The 21,367-nt window shown below is 30.7% G+C and overlaps 4 protein-coding genes across 8 annotated transcripts; 1 reads left to right on the forward strand and 3 right to left on the reverse strand.

The window, feature by feature from the left end:
- Positions 1-208: 208 nt before the first annotated feature.
- Positions 209-2,364, reverse strand: LOC109818695 (putative L-type lectin-domain containing receptor kinase S.7). The gene has a single exon (XM_020384229.3). The coding sequence runs from the start codon at positions 2,256-2,258 to the stop codon at positions 273-275; it is 1,986 nt and encodes a 661-aa protein (XP_020239818.1). The 5' UTR covers positions 2,259-2,364; the 3' UTR covers positions 209-272.
- A 577-nt stretch (positions 2,365-2,941) lies between these two features.
- Positions 2,942-7,406, forward strand: NMNAT (nicotinate/nicotinamide mononucleotide adenyltransferase). Of its 5 annotated transcripts, XR_014429428.1 has the most exons (11): positions 2,942-3,258; positions 3,483-3,562; positions 3,658-3,731; positions 3,952-4,037; positions 4,361-4,444; positions 4,637-4,721; positions 5,164-5,243; positions 5,998-6,099; positions 6,229-6,277; positions 6,971-7,029; positions 7,126-7,249. XR_014429428.1 is itself a non-coding variant. In XM_020354597.3 (10 exons), exons 2-10 carry the CDS (start codon positions 3,486-3,488, stop codon positions 7,226-7,228), a joined length of 750 nt encoding a protein of 249 aa, XP_020210186.2. In that variant the 5' UTR covers positions 2,967-3,258; positions 3,483-3,485; the 3' UTR covers positions 7,229-7,406. The 5 variants fall into 5 exon arrangements, 4 of the variants coding, with proteins under 4 accessions (XP_020210187.2, XP_020210186.2, XP_082919230.1 ...); XM_020354597.3 differs by lacking the exon at positions 6,229-6,277 and having other exon boundaries at positions 2,967-3,258; positions 7,126-7,406; XM_020354598.3 differs by lacking the exons at positions 3,658-3,731; positions 6,229-6,277 and having other exon boundaries at positions 2,961-3,258; positions 7,126-7,406.
- A 918-nt stretch (positions 7,407-8,324) lies between these two features.
- LOC109805300 (nuclear transcription factor Y subunit B-1) lies at positions 8,325-11,943 on the reverse strand. The gene is made up of 2 exons (XM_020367337.3): positions 11,786-11,943; positions 8,325-9,050 (listed from the first exon to the last, which is right to left on the reverse strand). Exons 1-2 carry the CDS (start codon positions 11,838-11,840, stop codon positions 8,500-8,502), a joined length of 606 nt encoding a protein of 201 aa, XP_020222926.1. The 5' UTR covers positions 11,841-11,943; the 3' UTR covers positions 8,325-8,499.
- A 6,326-nt stretch (positions 11,944-18,269) lies between these two features.
- Positions 18,270-19,334, reverse strand: TIC20-V (TIC 20-v-like protein). Its single transcript, XM_020355057.3, has one exon. It carries the CDS (start codon positions 19,205-19,207, stop codon positions 18,563-18,565), a length of 645 nt encoding a protein of 214 aa, XP_020210646.1. The 5' UTR covers positions 19,208-19,334; the 3' UTR covers positions 18,270-18,562.
- Between the last annotated feature and the right edge of the window lie 2,033 nt (positions 19,335-21,367).

Consider the following 21,367-nt stretch of genomic DNA (forward strand, 5'->3'; position numbering starts at 1 on the left):
TAATATATTACTCTACTATATATATTGATGTATTTTTGTCATACTCATACTAACCCTATATCAGCAAGAAACCCAATTGGAGACGACCGATTCGTGACTTAATGTTTTTTGTTTGACAAGAGAATGAGGCCAGGGCCCAAAGCCCATATTACTAACACGGCTCTCATGAAACGAAAGCTTATACATTCACACCAATGGTACTAGTGAATGAAGCAGAAGCATGAGTGATGTACTATAGAATTAAAGAATGAAAAGAATAAGTAGGTAGTAGATTACATTGAGTGAATTTTGATCTCGCACATAGAGTGGCTAGTACCCAAGTCTTGAGCATCAGAAACAATGTCCTCAATAGTGAGAGGAAGGTGAGAAGAGAAGGTGAGTGTTGGCTTGACCTTAGGCACAACAAGTGGTGCAGCCTCAGTGTTGAGAATCTGCAAGACTCTTCTCATGGAAGGCCTCTCAGAACTGTGAGGGTTAGCACAGCTCAAGCCCAATAGCAAGAGGTTCCTCATATCCTCCTCCTCAAACTCCCCATTCAGCCTCTTATCAGCAGCCTCAACCACCCTCCCTTCAGAGTGCAGCCCCCAAACAAAGTCAATCAGGTTCACCATCTTTGAGTTTGACCCCTCTCTCTCAATTGGCCTCCTCCCACATGCCACCTCAAGCACCACCACCCCATAGCTGAACACGTCACTCTTGTCAGTGGCCTTCCCATACTGAAGATACTCAGGTGCAAGGTACCCCATTGTGCCAGCTGTCAGTGTCGACACAGGGCTCTTATCATGGTCCATCAGCTTTGCCAATCCAAAATCACCCAACCTAGGGTTCAAGTTTCCATCCAGCAATATGTTTCCAGCTTTAATGTCCCTGTGGATCACTCTCTGCTCGCACTCTTGGTGAAGGTAAACCAGCACAGAAGCCAAACCTAGAGCAATGTTTTTCCTGTGAGACCAACTTAAGAGCTTCCCTCTTTCAGGCTCCTTGTAAAGCATCTTGTCCAAGCTTCCGTTTGGCATGAAGTCATACACCAGCAACAACTCACCCTTCTCAACGCACCAACCTTGCAGCTGAACCAAATTCTTGTGCCGCAAACCTGCTATGATGGAGAGTTCAGACTGAAACTCGATCTTCCCTTCGTGAGAGTGACGCGACCTTTTCACAGCAGCAATGGTTCCAGAAGACATAAAGAAAGCCTTGTACACTGTTCCAAACGATCCATGTCCAACGATCCTACTAGGGTGAAACTCCCTCGTGGCAGACTTCAACTCTTTGTAATCAAACGCCCGAGGACACGCCACGAAATTTTCACCTACGAAACCCTTCTCTTTTCTCCTCCTACCTCGCCACCTCCGAACAAAAACATACCCCAATAACATAAAAGCCGCGAAGACAGAAACTGAACCGGTGAGAAACGCAACCCTCTTGTGATGATGACGACGCTTCTTGGGGGAACTCGAAGCGGGAACAGCGCGCATTCCGACGACGGAAACGTTATGAGGGTGCAACCTGGTTCTTGGAGGAAGAAAGGCACTGCGAAGGAAGCTCCAGCTGTGGATTTGGTGAAGCTCGGTGATTCCCTGAGTGGAAGCGGAGAAGCCAACGTAAACGGGGTCCTTCAGGTGTTGAGAGAGATCGACGTGAACGGAGAGAACGGGGTGGAGGGGTTTGGACATAGAATAGCTCAAGAAAACGTTGAGAGAGGTTTTCTCGGTGTTGTAGTCGATCCATGAGGCGATGGTGTTGCCGCTCTTGAGGTCGATGCCGTGCAAGATGGGGTCTCCGGTTTTGAGGGGCTTGATGGTGTTGATATCGAAGGCGACGTGGAAGGGGTAGTCGAGGCGCGTGTCGAACACGACGGCGACGAAGGCGGCGGGGAGGCCGAGGGGGCCGGAGAGGAGGAGGGAGAGGTTGTGGGGGGAGAGGAAGAAGGCGAGGCCGTCGCCGGAGGAGGCGGGGTTGAGCGTGCTGATGGAGAAGGAGAAGGTGGCGGAGAAGGAGGCCAAGGTCGATGTTTGGGGGTCGAAGAGGGAGATGGGGTGGTTGTAGACGACGGCGCCGGTGCTGTAAGTGGGGGCGGCGCCGGTGAGGCAGAGGACGCCGTTGTTCATGAGGGAGGAATCGCCGAGGAGGGTGATGTTGTTGTTCAGACTGAAAGAGGGGAAGTCGAAGCTCGCCTTGGCTTCTGATTCTGCCACCACACACACACCGCCCAAGAACAACGTCAAGATGAAGATGAAGATACCCATGCCCATGCCCATGCATAACCATGCACGCTCCAAGAACCTATGCAAAACTCTCTATTCTTATTCGCTAATGATTTTTTGAAAACCCATTTTTCCAAACACTTCAACCATACTCATTATTTTTCTCTATCGTCTTTACTTTTCCCCCGCCTTACTCTTTTTTTTCTTTATTTTGTCATATAGAATTTGAGCTTCGAGTAATGCCTCGGTCTTTATTATTATTTTTATTAAAAATTATAAATTTTACTGATTCCTATAACTAAATTAAGAGACTCATTAAATAATGTGGAAATAAGTTTCAGTCAATAATTAAAAAAAGAAAGTGTTAGATTCCTCATTCTTCATTCATTTGTTAAACTTAAAAATATAATCAAGTCTTTAATCTTCTAAAATTTTGTAATTATATCTCTAAATTAATCAAAATACAACAAAAATAATCATTTGTTAAAAAATAAATAAAGATTCATTTATAAACTTTTCAAGTTCAAAGATCTAATTAAAAATTTATAAAAAAAATTCATGTAGTTATTGATGTATTAAACATATTATAAATTTATAATACTCTCTTTGGTTGTCCTAAATATGTAGTTCTTCATATAAATTAAGAAATATTTAATTTACTAATAAATTATTATTTGATATTTATTTTATAATGATATTAATTAGAACTTTATAATTCTAAATATAAATTACTTTGAGAACTAAAAATTTGAGCCTGTTCTAAAAAACAATATATTGGGCCTAAACTATGGTTACTCTTCTTTCCACAATTGGGCCAAAAATTGGTTATATGGACAAAAGAGGAGGCCCAAATATATGGGATGAGCCGTGTTGAATGAACTTTCACTCTGAAGCGGTGTGGGCAAGGAATGGAATATTGGAATTTGGAATTCAAAGTCTTGGATGAGAACGCTGTTCTTCAATTTTGATATTCTTTTGATGGTGAAATTATTGAGCACGCCCTCGCCTCTGCTTCGTTCATCAAACCTGGCGCAGCATCACTCAACACAGTCAGGTTCGGATGCTGCGATTTTTGTGATTTATTTGCAAATATTGCATCACATAATAACATTTCTTTACATTAACAAAAGAAGTCACGGAATTTGAGCTTAAAACTTCATCTCTTCATGTTCAACTTTTTCGATTTGGAACTGGAATTCCAAGTTCAATTAATCAAAGAAAAAAAAACAAGTTGTTTTGCATTTAGCTTTCACCATTGCTCGCTTCTAATGGTTTCAGGTCATGGAAGTTCCACTGCCACTGGATAAATTAGCTTTAGACGTGATTCGTAATGAAGCTTCCCATGGAAACACAAACAAGTATGTTCTTGTCTTATTTATTTATTTTGTGAGGGAGTTTTCTGTTAACTTTATTATGATTTTTGACATTCTTTATCTTTCTCCCAAAATAACAGTAGCAAGATATATGTAGTTCTAGTAGCAACTGGAAGCTTTAATCCACCTACTTTCATGCATTTACGCATGTTTGGTGAGTTCTGTATATAGCTCAGATTCCTACCTTTGTTTTCATTTCCTTAATTTCACTACCCTGGGACATCTATATTCCCCGTAATTCACTTCAAGTATTACCTGATGGAATTTCATTAGTTTAATTTTTTGAATTCTGTGCATTTTAAAATTTAATTTCATTTATTTTCTGCTTGTCTGATATTTTTCAAAAAAATTGTTTTTCTGGATGTTATCCTTAGAGCTTGCAAGAGATGCATTGAATTCAGATGGCTACTGTGTTATTGGAGGTTACATGTCTCCTGTGAATGATGCATACAAGAAAAAGGTATGTTGTGGTCAACCAAAGAGAGAAAAAACTCTCCATCTATTACATGATTTATATCCACACATGTGAGTCTATAAAACTTGTAAGCAAATAAATGATTGAATAAGGTAAAACATTTGCTTGGCATGTGGTAAACACTGAAGTTGTTATGAAAATCAGCAAGCAGTCTATTTGACTTGAGTTTTTAATTTGCTTTTTTCAACAAAGAGATCAAATCCAATAGTTCTATTCATGAAATTATGATGTTTATTAATCAAGTGTTTTGTTATTAGTTTCACTGTCACATGTCGGTCTAATTTTATTTTGCTTGTATGTTTATGTAGAGCCTCATATCTGCTGAACATCGAATACGATTGTGTCATTTAGCCTGCAAAAGTTCAGATTTTGTAATGGTTGATCCATGGGAGGTAAAACAGCCTTTCCATCCGCTAGATTGCACGTCTTTCTTTTCTCTTGCATGTGTAAAAGTTTCATTATCCATAAATTTGAATTTGAGAAACAGTGTTTTGATGTCATGTGCGTTGTGTGAAACATTTGGCTCTCTGGATAACCTGATTTCTTAATATTTTGCATGTTTACCTGGCTATAAACTGCTACAGGCAAGTCAGACCACATACCAACGGACCTTAACTGTTCTCTCCAGAGTCCACAATTCCGTTTGTGAGACAGGGTTGGTATCTAGAGGTATGCACGACAAAGAAGCCTAGTTTTAATGCTAATCCCTACTGCTTATATACTTTTTAAAAATGTGGTGTTAATTGCTAAGGATTTGGTGTTAGGAATACTTTGCTACTAAAATGATTAATGTATGAATTTTAATGTTTGTCCATGTTTTCCTCTCTCTGATATTAGGTGCTCAATTGACTCTATATTTTGTGAAATTTCTTAGTGCTATATGGATGTATAATTGGATGGGCAATTTGATTCTGTATAGTGATAAAGTCTTCAAAAGTGATCTATCATGTTTCATAAATGTTCAGCGATTTAAATTTGACTTAATCTAAATGGAGCATTAATAATTCCCTTCATTATGTAAAAATGTCTGCTAGGCTTTCATTTCTTTCTATACTTGTTTCAGACAATGTTGTAACAATAGAATAACTTGCTTTTGTATTGATTAGTGTAGAATCTCTCAAGGTCATGCTTCTCTGTGGTTCTGATCTTCTTCATTCTTTTGGCATTCCTGGATTCTGGATTCCTGACCAGGTACTTATGCATTCAATATGATAGAAAAATGTAATATTGTTTTTCATAGATTTAGTTTCACATGGAACTAGAATTTGTCCCACCTAATAATTTTGGCTAATCAACCGTAAAAGGTCATGGAATTCAAAGTCAGCCAATTTTGTGGTGTTTTTATTGTTAGAATTGACAAGCTTATTGAGTCTCAAATGGTCTTATTTCTTCCCACGAAGATACAAGGCATAGGTGGAATATAGATCAGGAGTGTCAAACTAATGAATTGGATAAATTTTGAATTGAAATGGATAATCATTAATCCATTTATGTTCCAATAAAAATGTATTTAAAAAAAATGTAATCCATCCATGACTCACTTAATAAAAAATGGTCCAACCCATCCAATATATATATATATATATATATGAGGAAGGTTCAAACGATACCGGTATATATATGTATATATATTATTTTTTAAAAATAAAGTTTAATAATTATACATTTTTACACCCAAATATCAGAGTCCATGATTTGTCTCTTGAAGGCCTATCTCTTAAAGTTTAATATGTTGAATGGTCCATTATCCATCCAATAATAAATGGTGTTCCAATTCAACTAATCTATTAAGCTTTATTTTTATAATTGAATGGATTGATTGAGTTATACGTCATGGGATTGGATAGTTAGTGGATAAACAAATTGAATTTCCATATATGTTACTGAATATTAATTTTCATAGGTTGTGGAAACAATGAAATATAATTTTATTATTGTACTTTAGGTTAATAGTATATGCAGAGATTATGGAGTAGTCTGCATTCGCAGAGAAGGACAAGATGTTGAGAAGACTATATCTAAAGATGAAATTCTGAAGCAGAATCAGGTATTCTAGTTTGTCGTATTTATCTTTACGTGTTTAAGATGAAATGTGGCTCATATGTTTTAGACATTTTCAAATATTTGTATGTCGTGTATATGAATTGTATTTAACCATATTAAGGTCAAATTATAGGAAGACTGGTGAAATCTTTCTGTGATGTCCCATATACACAGCAACAAAGGTGTGTTGATGTTAAATGAACACGAGAATTTCAAATTGAATGGTTAAAATTGATAACCTTTTGTGGGTAGATGTGTGCTAGTGTGTGTGGTTTTTTTTGCTGTGACCGGTTAGAATTGATCAATTCCTCTCAACCTTGATTACTAATTAGCTTTTAACCACCGTTTTGCTTGAGGTGTTGGAGTGTCAAACACATGTTCGATAGTAACCCCTTCCCAGCATTTCCAATACTACTTATCAGTGTTCAGTTTAACAAGAATTTTTTATCAGCTCAGATATCTTCATATGGATGAATACTTCAAGGGCACTAGTATTATAAAAAAATATTTTATATATATTTTCAAATATTCAGTAAGCTCTGGTTAAAATGTAACATAAAATATTAAAAAGGATATCTCTCAATGTTTTTGAGAAACACATTTTGATAAGGTGAATATACATAAATATACAAACTGAATATCAGTTTACTTCCTATCATTGTCTTATTTTTTGCATTAGCCATGTCAAAGTACTTCTGTGTTGGAGTCCATGCATCATATGAATCATACCTGATTAGTAATGAAACAAAATTCCCGGGACCAGACTTTGTCTTAACATTTTGCAATATTTTTAATGAAAGAGAATAAGGTTTAGAATGAATTGTTTTGCTACTCAGTTTTTATGTATATTTAAATTTTCCATTACAATTTTTTAGGATAATATCAAAGTTGTGGATGAAGTTGTACCAAATCAAATCAGCTCAACCAGAGTAAGGTAATGCTATGACCTTGTTTACTTTCAACAGTTACAAACGATAGTTAAAAAAAGGGACACGATGATCAATTTTCTTGTGGTTTTGACTAATTTCAGGGGTTGCATTGCAAGAGGATTATCAATAAAATACCTTACAGCGGACGAAGTGATTCATTATATCAGAGAGCAACAGTTATACTTGAACTTCGAGGATAAATAATTACTATTGTTTTTCATTACATTCTTTGTGACGTAGTTTTTGGGTCGATGTAAGGGCCATTGCTCTATCTGAGCCAATTTTCAATAAACAGTTGGTTTTTGTGTTGTTAATTTGCAGATAAATAAACATAACATATATAATTTATATACAATTGCAAATACTCAAGTGTATTGTTGAAGTTGTTCACCTTAACTTTGTTGGAATAACAATTGTAAATAAAGATGTCTTACAATACAGATATGAATGGATAAGTTAATCAACATACAAGTGGAAAGATCTCCTACATAGATATAATTATTTTATTTGAAGAAATTGAGTTAATTTTTTTAACCAAATAAATAAATTCAAATTTATCTCTAATAGTGAGGTTCATAAACAAATAAATAATTATCTAATTTAATTTCTTTTTTGCTTGTAATAATATAGTTATAAATTCCTCTTAAGTTTCTAGTTAATTGTACGTAATTTAATAATTGCACATTAATTATTTCAATAGAATGAAAAATGTCACTTTTAACTTATTTCAATATGTTGAGTACTTTTTTATAACATGCAAATGTACAATTCAGACTCTTATTTAAAAACAAAGAAACAGCAACAATTTTGTTATCATTATAGTTTAAAAAAAATTCCCTCTCTTGAACATTAACAATTAATGTTTATATGTTTGCATAAAAAGTATTTTTTTAACCAAATTTCAAATTAATTAGAACTTTGAGATATAAATTTTCATTTAATGGTGTTATCGCCGTTGGCAAATATTCTTCTGTGTGCAGAGATTGAATTCTTAATTTAATTAAAAACATGTTTGAAATTCATTTTGAATTCAAATAGTGAATTTTCATAAGCAAATATATATGTAACTTCTACATTAATTGTAACAATTTGCTGTGAATTTATGGGTTAACATGAATTATAAAATCATATCTAAACATATTATAAAGATTTTATATAATTGTATGTCATCTATATTATCACATAGTTAAATTTATTAATAAAGTGTAAACTTAAAGATCTGGTGCTATTGTAAAAAGAAAAAAAAAAAAGATCAACTCAAAAACGTCAAAATCAAACTAGATACGCTGGATACTTGATATATAATTGTTCCATACATTTTAACACAAGTTTAAATATGAGAAAACAGCACACATGTTTTTTGAACACAATAACAGAGAAAAGCAAAAAACAAAAAACATAAAAAAGCCACACACAGATAGTTGTTTGTTTTGTGCCAAGATACTCACCGGATGATTGTGGTTCTATATAAGTCATCAGTTACCACCGAAGAAGTTGTGAGCATTAAAGTAAGCAGCATTATCATAGTTAACATTAATATTGGCACCAATATTAATTGAAGCATCACCATAAAAGGCATCCATGGTTGGGTTTGGAAATGGAAGAAAAGGTTGTGGTGGGGGTGGCAGCACAGCATGAGCATAATTTGCAATTGTTGGGAGTGCAGGAAGGGACAGTGGTGCACGATGTGGGACTTGGTTAGCTTGGTGATGTTGACGATAGCGATGGAGGTAAAAGAGGAGAAGCTTGGCATATGGTTCGAAGCCAAGCTTGTCCATAGCATGTATGAGATCTTCAGCAGTGATGGTTTTGCGCTGCTCCTCTTTGCATTTGTGGTTAGCCTCCACAGTGATGAAGCTGATGAACTCAGTGACACACTCCATTATTTTCTCCTTCGATTCGTCTGAGACTTTGGTGTTCTTTGGAAGAACCTTGCGTATGAGCCTGTGCACGCATGCAATAGGCAAATATCGATTCTCCTGCTTCTGCTCTTCACCATTGCTGCTATTCCCTTCACCCTTTGAATCTAACACACACCAACTTTTGTCAATAATCATAATCTAACTTTCTTTTTAACATTGTAATTATTAGTTTTATAAATTAGTTAAATAATATATATATATATATATATATCATTGTAAAGTTATTAGATTCTTTTATATATACTAATATGGTTAAAAAAAAGTTATCCAATGTATTAACATCATTTATTAGAATAAAAAAACCATTTAACTTGTTTGTTATATGTATGAAAAATATATTATATAATTTAAAATGTAATAACATTTAATTGAATAAAAAGTCTATTATTAATATATAAAAAATCAGCTATTACATCAATAATAATATCTTATTTCGGTCTATATAAAGTATCTAAATAAAAAAAATACAAGTTTTAAAAGAAAAATTATTTAAGTTGTAGTGATTAAATTATACTTATGATATATAGTATTAATAAAAATGTAAGTTATTGTTTTTGTGTTTAGTCATATTATATATTTATGAGTTAATCACCTATACACTGTCAGTATAAAAAAATTTTACACTGACAATCAATTATGTCTTTTAATTGTGTCATGTCACTATAAATATATTTATTTTTAACAATGACATGACATAATTAAAATATATAATTGATTGTCAGTGTAAAAAAATTTTACACTGACAATGTATAGATAATTATCTCTATATTTAGTAAGTGATAATATGTGTGTATGCAACATTTTTAAGTATATTACATACATTCGAGTTAAGTAATTATTTTTCATTAATACTCTTTGTATCATAATAAATGTCACATTGAAAAAATATATAAAATAATAAGTGTTATAATAACTTTTCAATGCACAATTAATTATCTCTTTTTTATTTATACTATAATAATATTATAAAAAAATGATTTTTATATTATATTTTTTTAGTAAAAAAGATTAATAATGTTAATTTTATAAAATTATTATTATATATTTTTATCTATTTATTAACTTTTCTTGATTTACACAAAATAATTTAGGATGATAATTATTATAAAATAAAAAAATACTAAATAATTGTCTTAATTAGTAATATGAACATTAATAAACAATGAGACAGTAGATTCAAACTTCACCTTAAATACTCTTAATTAAACATTAAGAATCAAAATTACAAAATAAGATATTCTATAAACGAAAATGAAATTAAAACTAAAAAATAAGAATCATGTGATTATATTTTTTATCAATAGAAATTATAATGTAATAAAATTTAAACTTAAGATTGTATATATAATGTCTCAATCCAACCTATATATATATATAATTGCAAGATGACTAATTTGTGTAACTCGTGTATTTCCTGGCACAAACAAGAGAAAATGAAGATTCCAGAAGTACAAACAACTAATGTGTAACAGACATGCAGGTATATTCAATTCAGGGTACATGTACATACATACATGTTACTATGATGAGTAATTGCATCATTTGAAGATTAATTGCATAAAATGGTATGCGAATATGTAACGTTATGCATTAATTAATAAATGAATGTAACTGCAGCCAAAGATGCTTTGCAGATAAAACCAAGACCAAGAGAGTTGAGAAGTTGAGTTGAGTGCCAGAAGCCAAACCCATGCATCTTTGTATTTTTAAAGATATCCAACGTTGCAATTTTTGTCTTAAACCTCTCAATGGGGTGTATCATAAACCCAGCAAAACAACAACCAAAATTAACAATGCTTTTCTTTTACCAAATTTTTAAAGAATATATTAGTATTTTGTTAAAAGATACTATTGAAATGAGATTTTTTTTTAAGAATATTAATGAAGTCTCTAGATTAATTATAAAAAAAACATTTATGGATGTCACTTAGAGTCTCTAAACTGTCAATATACAACTGTATCTTAATAATCTACTTGAATAATCTATAGGGATTTAAAAAAAATAATATGTTAAATTAGATTAAGTTGCTTCTGAAAAAATCATTAAAAAAATTATTAAAAATTAAACGTTTACCACATTTTATTAAAATTATTATTTTTTAACTTATACAAACAGGTTAGTGTTAAAACAAAATTACACAAACATGTGTGTCTAAACCATGTGCAATTATAAACGGGGAAAAAATCCGCTTATTGAAAACACATTGAAATCTAATTTCAAGCAAAGACGTTTTAGAATTAGAAGAAAACCAGGATAAAAAATCCAAAGAGACAAAAAAAACAAAATCATATACGCTAATTAAGGAAGATCTAAAATATAATTAAAAAAATTTGAAAAGGAAGATCTGAAATATGATTAAAAAAGAGGAAGATCTGAAATGTTACAATCTATGAGTTTCTGAATATCTCTTTAAAAATAAAAAAAAAAATTAGAGACAATGTGAGTGTTTCGGATCACTAATTTTTTAAAAGAAATAGTATTTTTTCTAAAGTTTAACTCATATATTATTTTTAATTATACAAAATTTAAGTCGGGTATCACACATCAAAAATAAAAAATAATAAAATTGTCCCTTTTTCACATAGAGAGAAGTGGCTGTCCACAGATTCCTCAGGAAAAGTAATGAAAAAAAGAAAGAACAAGAGAGATAAAAACTCTGATATAAAATTATCAAAATTAACAACAAAAGAATAAAAAGTGAAACAATAATTGTTGTAGAAAAATATCTAATTCAGTAGATACAAAAGTAGCATTGGAGATCATCTATAAACATATTTCATGTGAGAAGTAAAATAAAAAGACATATATGTAACTCGTTTGTATTTTTGAGATACTTACCAGAACTTGAATTTTCAGCTGGACCATAATGAAAGAAGGAATTCCCAGGTTCCATGCCTCCCTAAACAAAAGAATAAAAGGTTGAATCTTTTCTTTTAATTTGCTTCTTGGCTGGAACTGGTTTTGGTATGTTGAATCTATGTATAAAGGAGAAATGGGTGTTATAAATAAGCAATGTAAAATTTTCTTTGATTTTTGTGAATAACTTTTTAGTAATAATGACTAAAATTTTATTATAGTTTTTTTTAAACACACAAAATTTATTATATTGTAATTATAAAAGTTGATCAACTAAAATAAAAAAGAAGGTAATAAATTTATTAAGATGACAAATAAATTTAAATTAATTTTCTCCTTTTTATTTTTTTTATTTATTTTTTCTCTAAATATAATACTAAAAACCTATTATTTTATTAGGTTCCATATAAATTTACAAAAAAAATATTAATATATATATATATATATATATATATATATATATGTATCTTATTATAAAAGTAAGCGATTTATATTTAGATTTTCATTATTATTTTTTATACAATAACAAAAAGAAGGTTAAAACTTATTAGAATTTGTACACTACTTTTTCGATGTATTTAACTTTTATTTTAGTAGCAATATATATGTACTATATTTTATTAATTTTGGGTATACAAATTGTGACATATTTTATATAAGTTATACACTCATAAAACTATAAACTATATATACGATATAAAACTATAAACTATATATACGATATAAAACTATAAACTATATATACGATGAATTTGTTAAATTTTCCGATAAATAACTAAAAAAATCATACTATTATTAAAATGCAATGAATCACTTAACAGTATAAAAGTAATTTACATTATATTTTTGCATAGTCATTAAACTTTATTTCTAATAATAATTTTTTGTCCTTTTTTTTCTCTAAAAATAATTGACACAATATGTTTTTAAAAAATTAGACATGCTACTTGTTACTTAGGTAATTTATATGAAAAACAAAAATATGTTGTTTTCTTTTTATATAACAAAATCACTAAGTTGATGTCAAAATTTTCACATGTCAAATTCTAAAATTGATGCAGAAGCTAAATATAGTTGTTCATCTAACGTATTTCAAGTGTGTGTTTGTTTTATTGATATTACACATTCTTATGCAACTAATATATGTGAGAGAAAATTTTCAAATAAACGTATTTTTGTCTCTCCAAATTAAAAATACACGCACTCAAAATGATTTCCAAACATGTTGGGAGTTGTCCTTCTCATCTTGTTCCGTTTGAAATAAAAGCTGGTTGCGTGAAAATATTATTATTACTTTTTTGAGAATAATACATCCAAAAATTATTATTTTATTACCTTGTAACGAACGCATGATAACAAACTTCTCAATCCCTTGTTTTTAGGAAGAATTAAAGATAACTTAAAACAAATACTCCATAATATTCACTTTATATTGTAATTAGTATTGTCCTAGTTTATTTTACACATACTAAGAAAAACTAATAAATAATTGAAAGAGAATAATAATTTTATAAAACTTACCTTGTAATTAATCTTTTTTTGTTATAAATGATGCAATACGATAATCTCTTTTTAAAGCATATTATAAAGGGTGTATATGAAAAAAAAAGTAATTAATTAATACTACATTGAAAAGATAGCATAACACTTATTTTGGAACTTATTACTTTTTCTTCAAACATGATACTCATCATGGAGAGTAAACAAAAAATGTTAATAATTTATAATATTACTTTTGTGTTTATTTCTCTTTATAACTTTATTTGTTGTGAAGAGAGATATTATTAATGGTGAATTTTTGTTATAAGTGTAACATTATTATATTAAGGGATGAAGGGAGTAAGAAATAATACAATGACTATTGTAAAAAATTATATAATCCAATACTTCCTTTGTTTTCTATTATAAGTAAAAAAAATTTGATTTCATATATATTATGAAAGTTAGTTGTCTATATAAAATTTTATTGATCTCAATATTTTTCTCAAATGGTCTTTATTATTAATGCCCAAAAGGTAGTACGATTGAACTAAATGCATGTATTCTTTAGATTGTTTACTACAAATATTTTGGTTTGACCATTAAGAAGATTCTTCATCTTCAATGTCGTTTTCCTAAACAAAAGAATAAAATGTGTTGATATTTGTAACACCCATGTCACAGTAGTTACACTTCACGACATTTTACATGGTGATACTTTACACAACTTCTTGTTAGTTAGAACATTTAATGTTCTGTTGTCACTTGCACATTTTCTAAAAATCTTTCCAAAAGGTCACCTATTACTAAATTACTTTAAGTCTAACACATTTAACTATGAAATTCTTATGTGATGAGTTATCAAAAAGTATATGCATTTTGTTAGTATAGTTAATACAAATTAATTCATTTAAGTCATCATCAACTACAAGATATCGCACTTGTACAAATCTATGAATCCCTTTTATTTTGGTATGTCCAAGCTATTACAATTTCACCAATTTTTTTTTTAATTCATCATCGAATCACACTATACTCAGAGACAAGCCTCAAGGAAGGTGCATGAGTGTTCTAACTTGAGTAATGTTGTAAATGAGTGGTATAAAACTATTTTTACTTTGAAGAATCATTTAATATTTACTGCACAATAAATTAATAAAATTAATCAAATTGACTTGATCCGAGTTTCTTGTGGACCACAAATTTGTTGGTGTATGGTTCAAAATAACACAACTTATTTTGTGCTTAAATTTATACAAAAAAAAAATGAAATGAAAATAATAACGCAACTTATTTTGTGCGTGTGTGTTGATTATTTTCATGTCAACATTATATTATACTGGCCCATAAATTCAAAACAATTTGATTTAATTTTTGGGCCTAAATTTTGTGAATACAACTTGACATTATTTATGAGTTGTTTGGATCAACTTAGAGTTAACTCAATTTAACAGTCCAAGAGAGTATCCAACAATGTATTCAAAATGTAGATATTAAAGTAAACTCAATGCTTAATTTTGTTAAGAGTATTACAACTGTTGATCCCATTGCTAAAACATTACACCTATATTGTATAAATTAGAACGCATTATTTTGAGTGTAAAACTAACTCTTTTACTCTTAATTGAACATTCTTATTATTTTCTCTCTTATCTCATGAAGAGGTATTTTAAACACTACTCTTGTAACAAGCTAGAAAAATTCTCAATCATTTTTATTGTCTGTTTTATATGTTCGTTTGTATACTCAACATTCTTAATCACTTATTTCTTTCTAATCTATTCTCTCTCTCTCTCTTAATTCTAAATTGAAAATTTCAATAGTTATTCAAAAGAAATTGTTAATGTTTTAAAAAATATTTTATCAAAATTAAAATTGTTGAATATAAATCTAAAATATAATTTATATATTCAAATTATTTATTTATTACAAATTTTAATTAGAATATTTTTATATTTAAAAATACTATTTATTATCCCTTTGGGAAATCAGAACTATTTTTTCTTTGTATGTTGCGTCCTCTTTCCACCAACATCAAAAAGCAAGATTTGGAAATTGACGCTGCCAAGGTATTCGTTTGTTTGACAATTCATGTGGCATAATGTCTTTCTTTAATTTGTTGGTTTGGATGTAAAGATCTAAAAAATGGTGAATGAGCTAGGACCATCTCCATTTCTAATAGAAGTGCAAATTAACTTGTCAATTGCATGTCTACATTTAACAAAAATTATCGTCAGTTTTTTTTTATATCATTTATAACAAAGCAGTTCGCTCTACATGATGATTAATGATTCCCTGCACTCAAACAGATTTTATAACAGGAAGCTAGTGTTAGTATATATATATGCTGACTAACGTTACACTATAGTAGTATTGCCGTAAGTTACATAAATAATATAACTTCTTTAACTATAAATCCAATTCTTTTGACTACAACTTTCTTTTATGTATTTCTTCATTTTTCTCACAAAGTGGGTGTCGTTTGAGGAATATATTAGAGAGCCTTCAAGTATGAAATGAAAGTGAATTATGCTTAGCAAATATTTAAATAACCATGATCTGGACAAGTATGCCAAACCAGTCTAAGGTGTCGGACTAAAGTTGAATGATTTCGGTTTCTCTGTTCTCACCGACGAGATGTTATTTAGAAGAAAAAAATTGGTTTTATTTGTGTTTTACAAATTCAAACTTTCTCCGGAAATTTTATCTTTATTTTAGTTTTCGTTTTCGTCTTTCAATTTTCTTATTTTCAAATTAACCATGGTTCTAAAGATGCTAGAAAAGATATAGTGATGTGCGAAATTATGAATACATCTTTTTTTTTTTTCCCACAAATCTTCAATGTGCAATATAAATTTCTCTACTTAAGACATCATTGTGATGAACTCCATTATTAACAATAGTACAGGGCTTATCTATGATGATAAAGACAGTTCTTAAAAAATACATAAGCCTTTGATCAAAGAGAGATAAAGTAGAAGTGAAAAAGTAAGGTTGAAAACTTTGAAGAAACCGTTAGCACAGAGAGTACTCATGCAAAGTGGAGGACATTTGTGAGTGTAACTTCAATAATATCGTGACAAATGTAGTGCCATGTGGCAGCTTATCATGTGCGCAGAAGAAAAATAGGCGAAAGATCCAAAACTGTACTAAAACAGGTGCTGCTTACAAGTGAAAACACCAAATCTAGAACACTCTTTTCATCTAAAGCTTGTGTCAGGTCATCATTGCAACCCTCATCATCTTCCCACTCCTTTATCCTTCTTATAAATGTATTTCCCACTCTGAAGTAAAACATTAAAGTTGAGAAAACATGTTTGAAGCAAAGTTTGTGCTAGCTGTAGTTGTGGCCCTTTGGTTATCAGAGTCCAATTTTCATTTTGAAGCTTATGGAGATGCATTAGGCGATGTCATCCCAACCCCAATTTCTTGTGAGAACTGTCCCAATTCCAAGTGTGACCCTTCATGTCAGCAAGTGACGACTCCACCACCAACAACACCACCACCTTCTGGCTACTCTATATATGGTGCTCCACCACCACCACCACATGAGAAGGGCCAGTCAAAGTGTCCTCCTGCTCCTGGTGTTCAGTGTTGTACCCCACCTGCTCCTTATACTTATGGTTATGGTTATGGACCTCCAAATCCTTATTATGCACCACCAATTCCTTACACCTACGTGCCTTATGGTGAAGGCCAAGGACCTGCTTCTATGATGCTGCCAATTCTAGTCCCCCTCATGATGTTTTTTTCTTCCTTTATTTTTCTCGTCTGAATTTTGCTGCTTTTTGTTGCTTGTCGTCGTACGTAGAGTGCAAGGAAAATTAAGGTTCATTTTAGATTGGACATCATATGTATTGTATAATATCAATAATTATAGATGCTGTTGTAATATTATCCACCTAGCCTGCGTGGCTCCATGTTGTATATACCAAGGCACGATCATCTCCAAGTTCAATATCCATTGCTATAGTTAAATTCCCTATAGTTAAAGGAGCAACTTAAATATAAAGCTCACAGTTAGCGTATTGACAATTTATTATCCTTTGATTTCATATTGAAGTAAACATGGATACGAAGCCGTTGTTACTATGGATTGTCAATCCTCAGGCCCTACTAAACTTGGGAAGGGACATGGACCTTTGCATCCACACATCAGAATTTATACTGCATTTAACACATTTAGATGCTAAATGAAGATTGATTGAACATCTTTATAATTATCCTAGTTCAACCACCTTTAAGCATTGACACCAAATTGTATTTCTCAGCAAAACCTGTCAATCTTGTCATATCTATTAACCAATTCCTGACATAAATATTTCAAAAATACTTACCACTTGCACACTCAACTCAGGCTAACACTCCATCATGACTACTGTAAATGTGTTTAAGCTATAAAAGAAAGACAGAGGAGGAAAAGTAAAATCTAAAATTGTCACATAGATCATCCTTGATCAGACAAATATGTTACTAATCGAACAGACGAGATCTAATATAGGGATCACCCTGCCTCAAAATTTACTAAATTTCCTTGTCCATTAACTAGCCCATAACAATTTGGTTCCAAGCTTCCAGCTAAAAACAGAGGAAATTAACATTAATACTATCCACATCTGCATTCTGCTTATTTATGCAGCAAATCATTCACTATGGGTTGCCTCCATCATATATAGAAAAGTTTACCAGCCTTGAAAACTATATGGATACATAAAACATAATTATAGAAAAACATTATAACACTAGAAAATTACCTCTATCTGTGTTTCCTCTGCCCCCTATGCATAACCATTGCAGAAAAACACCCCTGTGAACTCCCAGAATAGCTCAAACTAAAACCTAACAATGCAAGAACTAAGAAGAGAAAATAACTGCTTGTAGGATTTTTATACATAGAAGAAATTAAAAATATACATGTGTGTGTGTCAAACTTGCCAATCAAATATCAACTAAAATATTCCTTTCCACAGAAATATACGCCAAACCGTGACAACTCAAATCATAACCATTCAGTAAATCCAGAGAAATACAACATTGAATTAAATTAACAATAGATAAAGGGAAGTTTTTCATCCTCATACAAGAAATCAATCCTGATTTGGAAAGACCGTACCAGAATCCAGCAATGTAAGAAACAACTTAAATCCATTTTGCATTAAGTAAACTTTCTAGGATTGCTGCTATTAAGGAAGTGAAAATGCAAGCTTTAATTTCCACTACCTAGGCTGAAGTTGCTTTGCTATACAACTAATACAAGTAAATGATCAATGGGTTGGTGATTCAAAGAACCTGCCTATCAGCTGCCTCAGCAACAATGGGTAATCTAGGGATTTGACCCAGCAGGCAAGAAGAAGAACCATAAATCAAGCACACCAAGAGGAACAAAAACACAGTGCTGTCCAAACTCATCAACAAATCCAGCCCCAAACCATCTCTGGGATTAAACCCTCTTTCCAAGAGGTCAGGGAAAATCAAGAGCACATCAAGCACAATGGCTTGCATAGTGTTGAACCTCACATATCTACTGAAATTGGGGTTTCTCACCACAACAAAATAGAGGGTCAAAAAGACCAGGAACCCGTTAAAGGGGAAGCTTTTGAAAACTCTGATTGCAGGAACCAATGGCTGAACAATGGCTTGGACAGGGTAGAACTGAGTGATTACATACTTCCCATACTGTATGCCATCAAAGAAAGGGTAAAAATAGCAAAGTGCTGAAATCAAACGGTCAGGAACATCAGCAGAGTCACTTCCATTGGATTTGGCCACTATGAGGCTTCTAAGTTGGTGGGCTTTTCTCAATTTCTTTGGAAGAATGCTTAGAGTTAGAAGAGAAGGGTTTGGGGAGGACTGAAGAAAGGTGGATTGAAGTGGCTTCTGTGAGAGGCTAAATGCTACGGGGCAGAGGAAGGTGGAGGAAGACATGCTTCAAACAAAGATTTGATTTTGGATACTGTAAGGCAAATGGGGTGAGAAGAGAAGATGAGAAGAGGGACAGGGATAGAAAGATAACATAACACTCTTTCTTCTTTCTACGACAATTAAAAAATATCTTTTGCTTCGGTTGCTAACAAAATATTATAAATATCTTATTTCTTTGGATATTAATAATAGGAATTCGACAATGAAGCTAAACCCTACAATAAACCGATATTTTTTATTTAAATAATTTAATTTTCTGGTAAGAGGAATTTTTTTTCTTTCAAATATTGTTGATTGTATGAAAATTATTAAATCAAATCTCTAAGTATTAAAATAGGTTTTTAAATTTTTTGAAATACTATGCACTTACTTTAACTACTCTAATTATAATATAGTACTCTGAAAAGTTTGGCTAATCTTTAATAAAAATATTTTATTTTACACGAAAATTTATTTTTTTCATTCATTTTAATTAAGTTCAATTTTGTTCATTTTTTAATTCATTTAAATAACATGAGTTTTTCATTATCTTTTAAATATTAAAAGGTTATGATTTATTTTTAAATAAATGATAAATTAAATAATAAAAAAAGTGACATTTAAAAGACAGTAAATAAAAAATAAGCACAAATTATACTATAATAAACACCAATTACATTATTAGAGTTTTACATTATTTCATTGCCATATGAGATGGTATAGTTGTGGGCTGGCGTGGCTTGCTACAATGATTTAATTGGACTGAGACAAACGCTGCCAAAAAATGATTCAAAAAGCCCAAGGAAAATCTTGGAGCAAGATAAACAAAGGTCGAGGTAAAGTATGAAAGCCCGTGTCCTACACACATAATTTGTTAGAGATTAATAGTCGTGTGTTGAGATGGTAAAAAAACTTATAACGGTAACTAATCAGAAATTGGCGATAGTATCACTTTTAATATAATTATTATGAAAAGCAATAATTTTACTATACATAATAAATTATAATTAGATAATAATATGTCTTCAATACATATAAAAGATCATAAATATAAAAATATGCTTTCAACGTATATATTATTCATTTATTTTCATTATAAAATAGAAAAATAAAATAGTGGTTTCTTTAAATAAAAAAAGATAGTGGTTTAAGGGGCGAGACTAAGTAACTCTTGGATATTCGAGATTCAGACACACATATATTTCTATATTATTATGATAGTATTTACTTTGAGTCTAAACTCTCATAGTTTTATTTTTATCATATCTCATACCAATAAATAATATGTGCTATATAAACCTTTATTTTTCCTTGTGATCCAATGATTTGAAACTTTATTTGTAGTCTAAAAAATATTCCATTAAACAAATGATGATAGTTTAATCTCGTATTCATCATAATTTCTTTTTTAATCTATGAATACTCAATAGTAACTCTTAGAGTTTTAGGTATATTTGTCAATTCTAGATACTTACATTGTCATTAACTTACGTCAACAAAACACTACGTGGATCATGTCCATAAAAAAAAAGTAACCACACAACAGATACAATCACATCTCCAAAATAGAAAAAAAAAAACCCTTAATATTTATAGTCATTTTTAACAATTAATAAAATTGATATTTTATTTTATTCTTTAAATTTTCTATTTTTTTATTCCTTAACTAATAAATAATTGTTGGGATATAAACAAGTCTCACATCGATAAAATAAGATAAAAAATAATAACTTATATAGCACAAACATACTTCAATGATAGAGAGACCTTTTGAGTAATGACCAAAAACAAAATCGTGGGAGTTTAGGTTCAAAGCGGACAATATCTCATCATTGTAAAGTATACTTGTGTAATAACTTTATAAAAATAACCCTTATAAAATATCCTTTCAGACAAATACCATAAAATAACTTCATCAATAATTATCCAATTATCAAGTTAATTGCACATTTTTTCATATTATATATCTATTTTTACTTTAAATAAGATTCTCCGTATTATAAATTTTATTCCAATGGTAAAATTTTATAAGTTATCTACACTTTTATAATTTTTTATCTATACTTCATTTTTTAACAACTTAAAAATTAATATAATTATTATAATCAAATATTAATTTAATTAAATATAATAAATAATATTTTTTAATTGTGAATGTGATTTTTATTTTAAATAATATTGTTC

The sequence above is a fragment of the Cajanus cajan genome, chromosome 9 (assembly GCF_000230855.2).
Source record: "Cajanus cajan strain Asha chromosome 9, NIPB_CcT2T_4, whole genome shotgun sequence".
In the NCBI taxonomy this organism is placed as follows: domain Eukaryota; kingdom Viridiplantae; phylum Streptophyta; class Magnoliopsida; order Fabales; family Fabaceae; genus Cajanus; species Cajanus cajan.

Coding starts and splice junctions, on each gene's coding strand:
- LOC109818695 (XM_020384229.3), bottom strand. CDS start 2,258: ATGGGCATGGGCATGGGTATCTTCATCTTCATCTTGACGTTGTTCTTG.
- NMNAT (XM_020354597.3), top strand. CDS start 3,486: ATGGAAGTTCCACTGCCACTGGATAAATTAGCTTTAGACGTGATTCGT. Junction 4,038..4,360: donor ATGATGCATACAAGAAAAAG/GTATGTTGTGGT, acceptor ATGTTTATGTAG/AGCCTCATATCTGCTGAACA. Junction 5,244..5,997: donor GATTCTGGATTCCTGACCAG/GTACTTATGCAT, acceptor ATTGTACTTTAG/GTTAATAGTATATGCAGAGA.
- LOC109805300 (XM_020367337.3), bottom strand. CDS start 11,840: ATGGAACCTGGGAATTCCTTCTTTCATTATGGTCCAGCTGAAAATTCA. Junction 9,051..11,785: donor AGCTGAAAATTCAAGTTCTG/GTAAGTATCTCA, acceptor GGTGTGTGTTAG/ATTCAAAGGGTGAAGGGAAT.
- TIC20-V (XM_020355057.3), bottom strand. CDS start 19,207: ATGTCTTCCTCCACCTTCCTCTGCCCCGTAGCATTTAGCCTCTCACAG.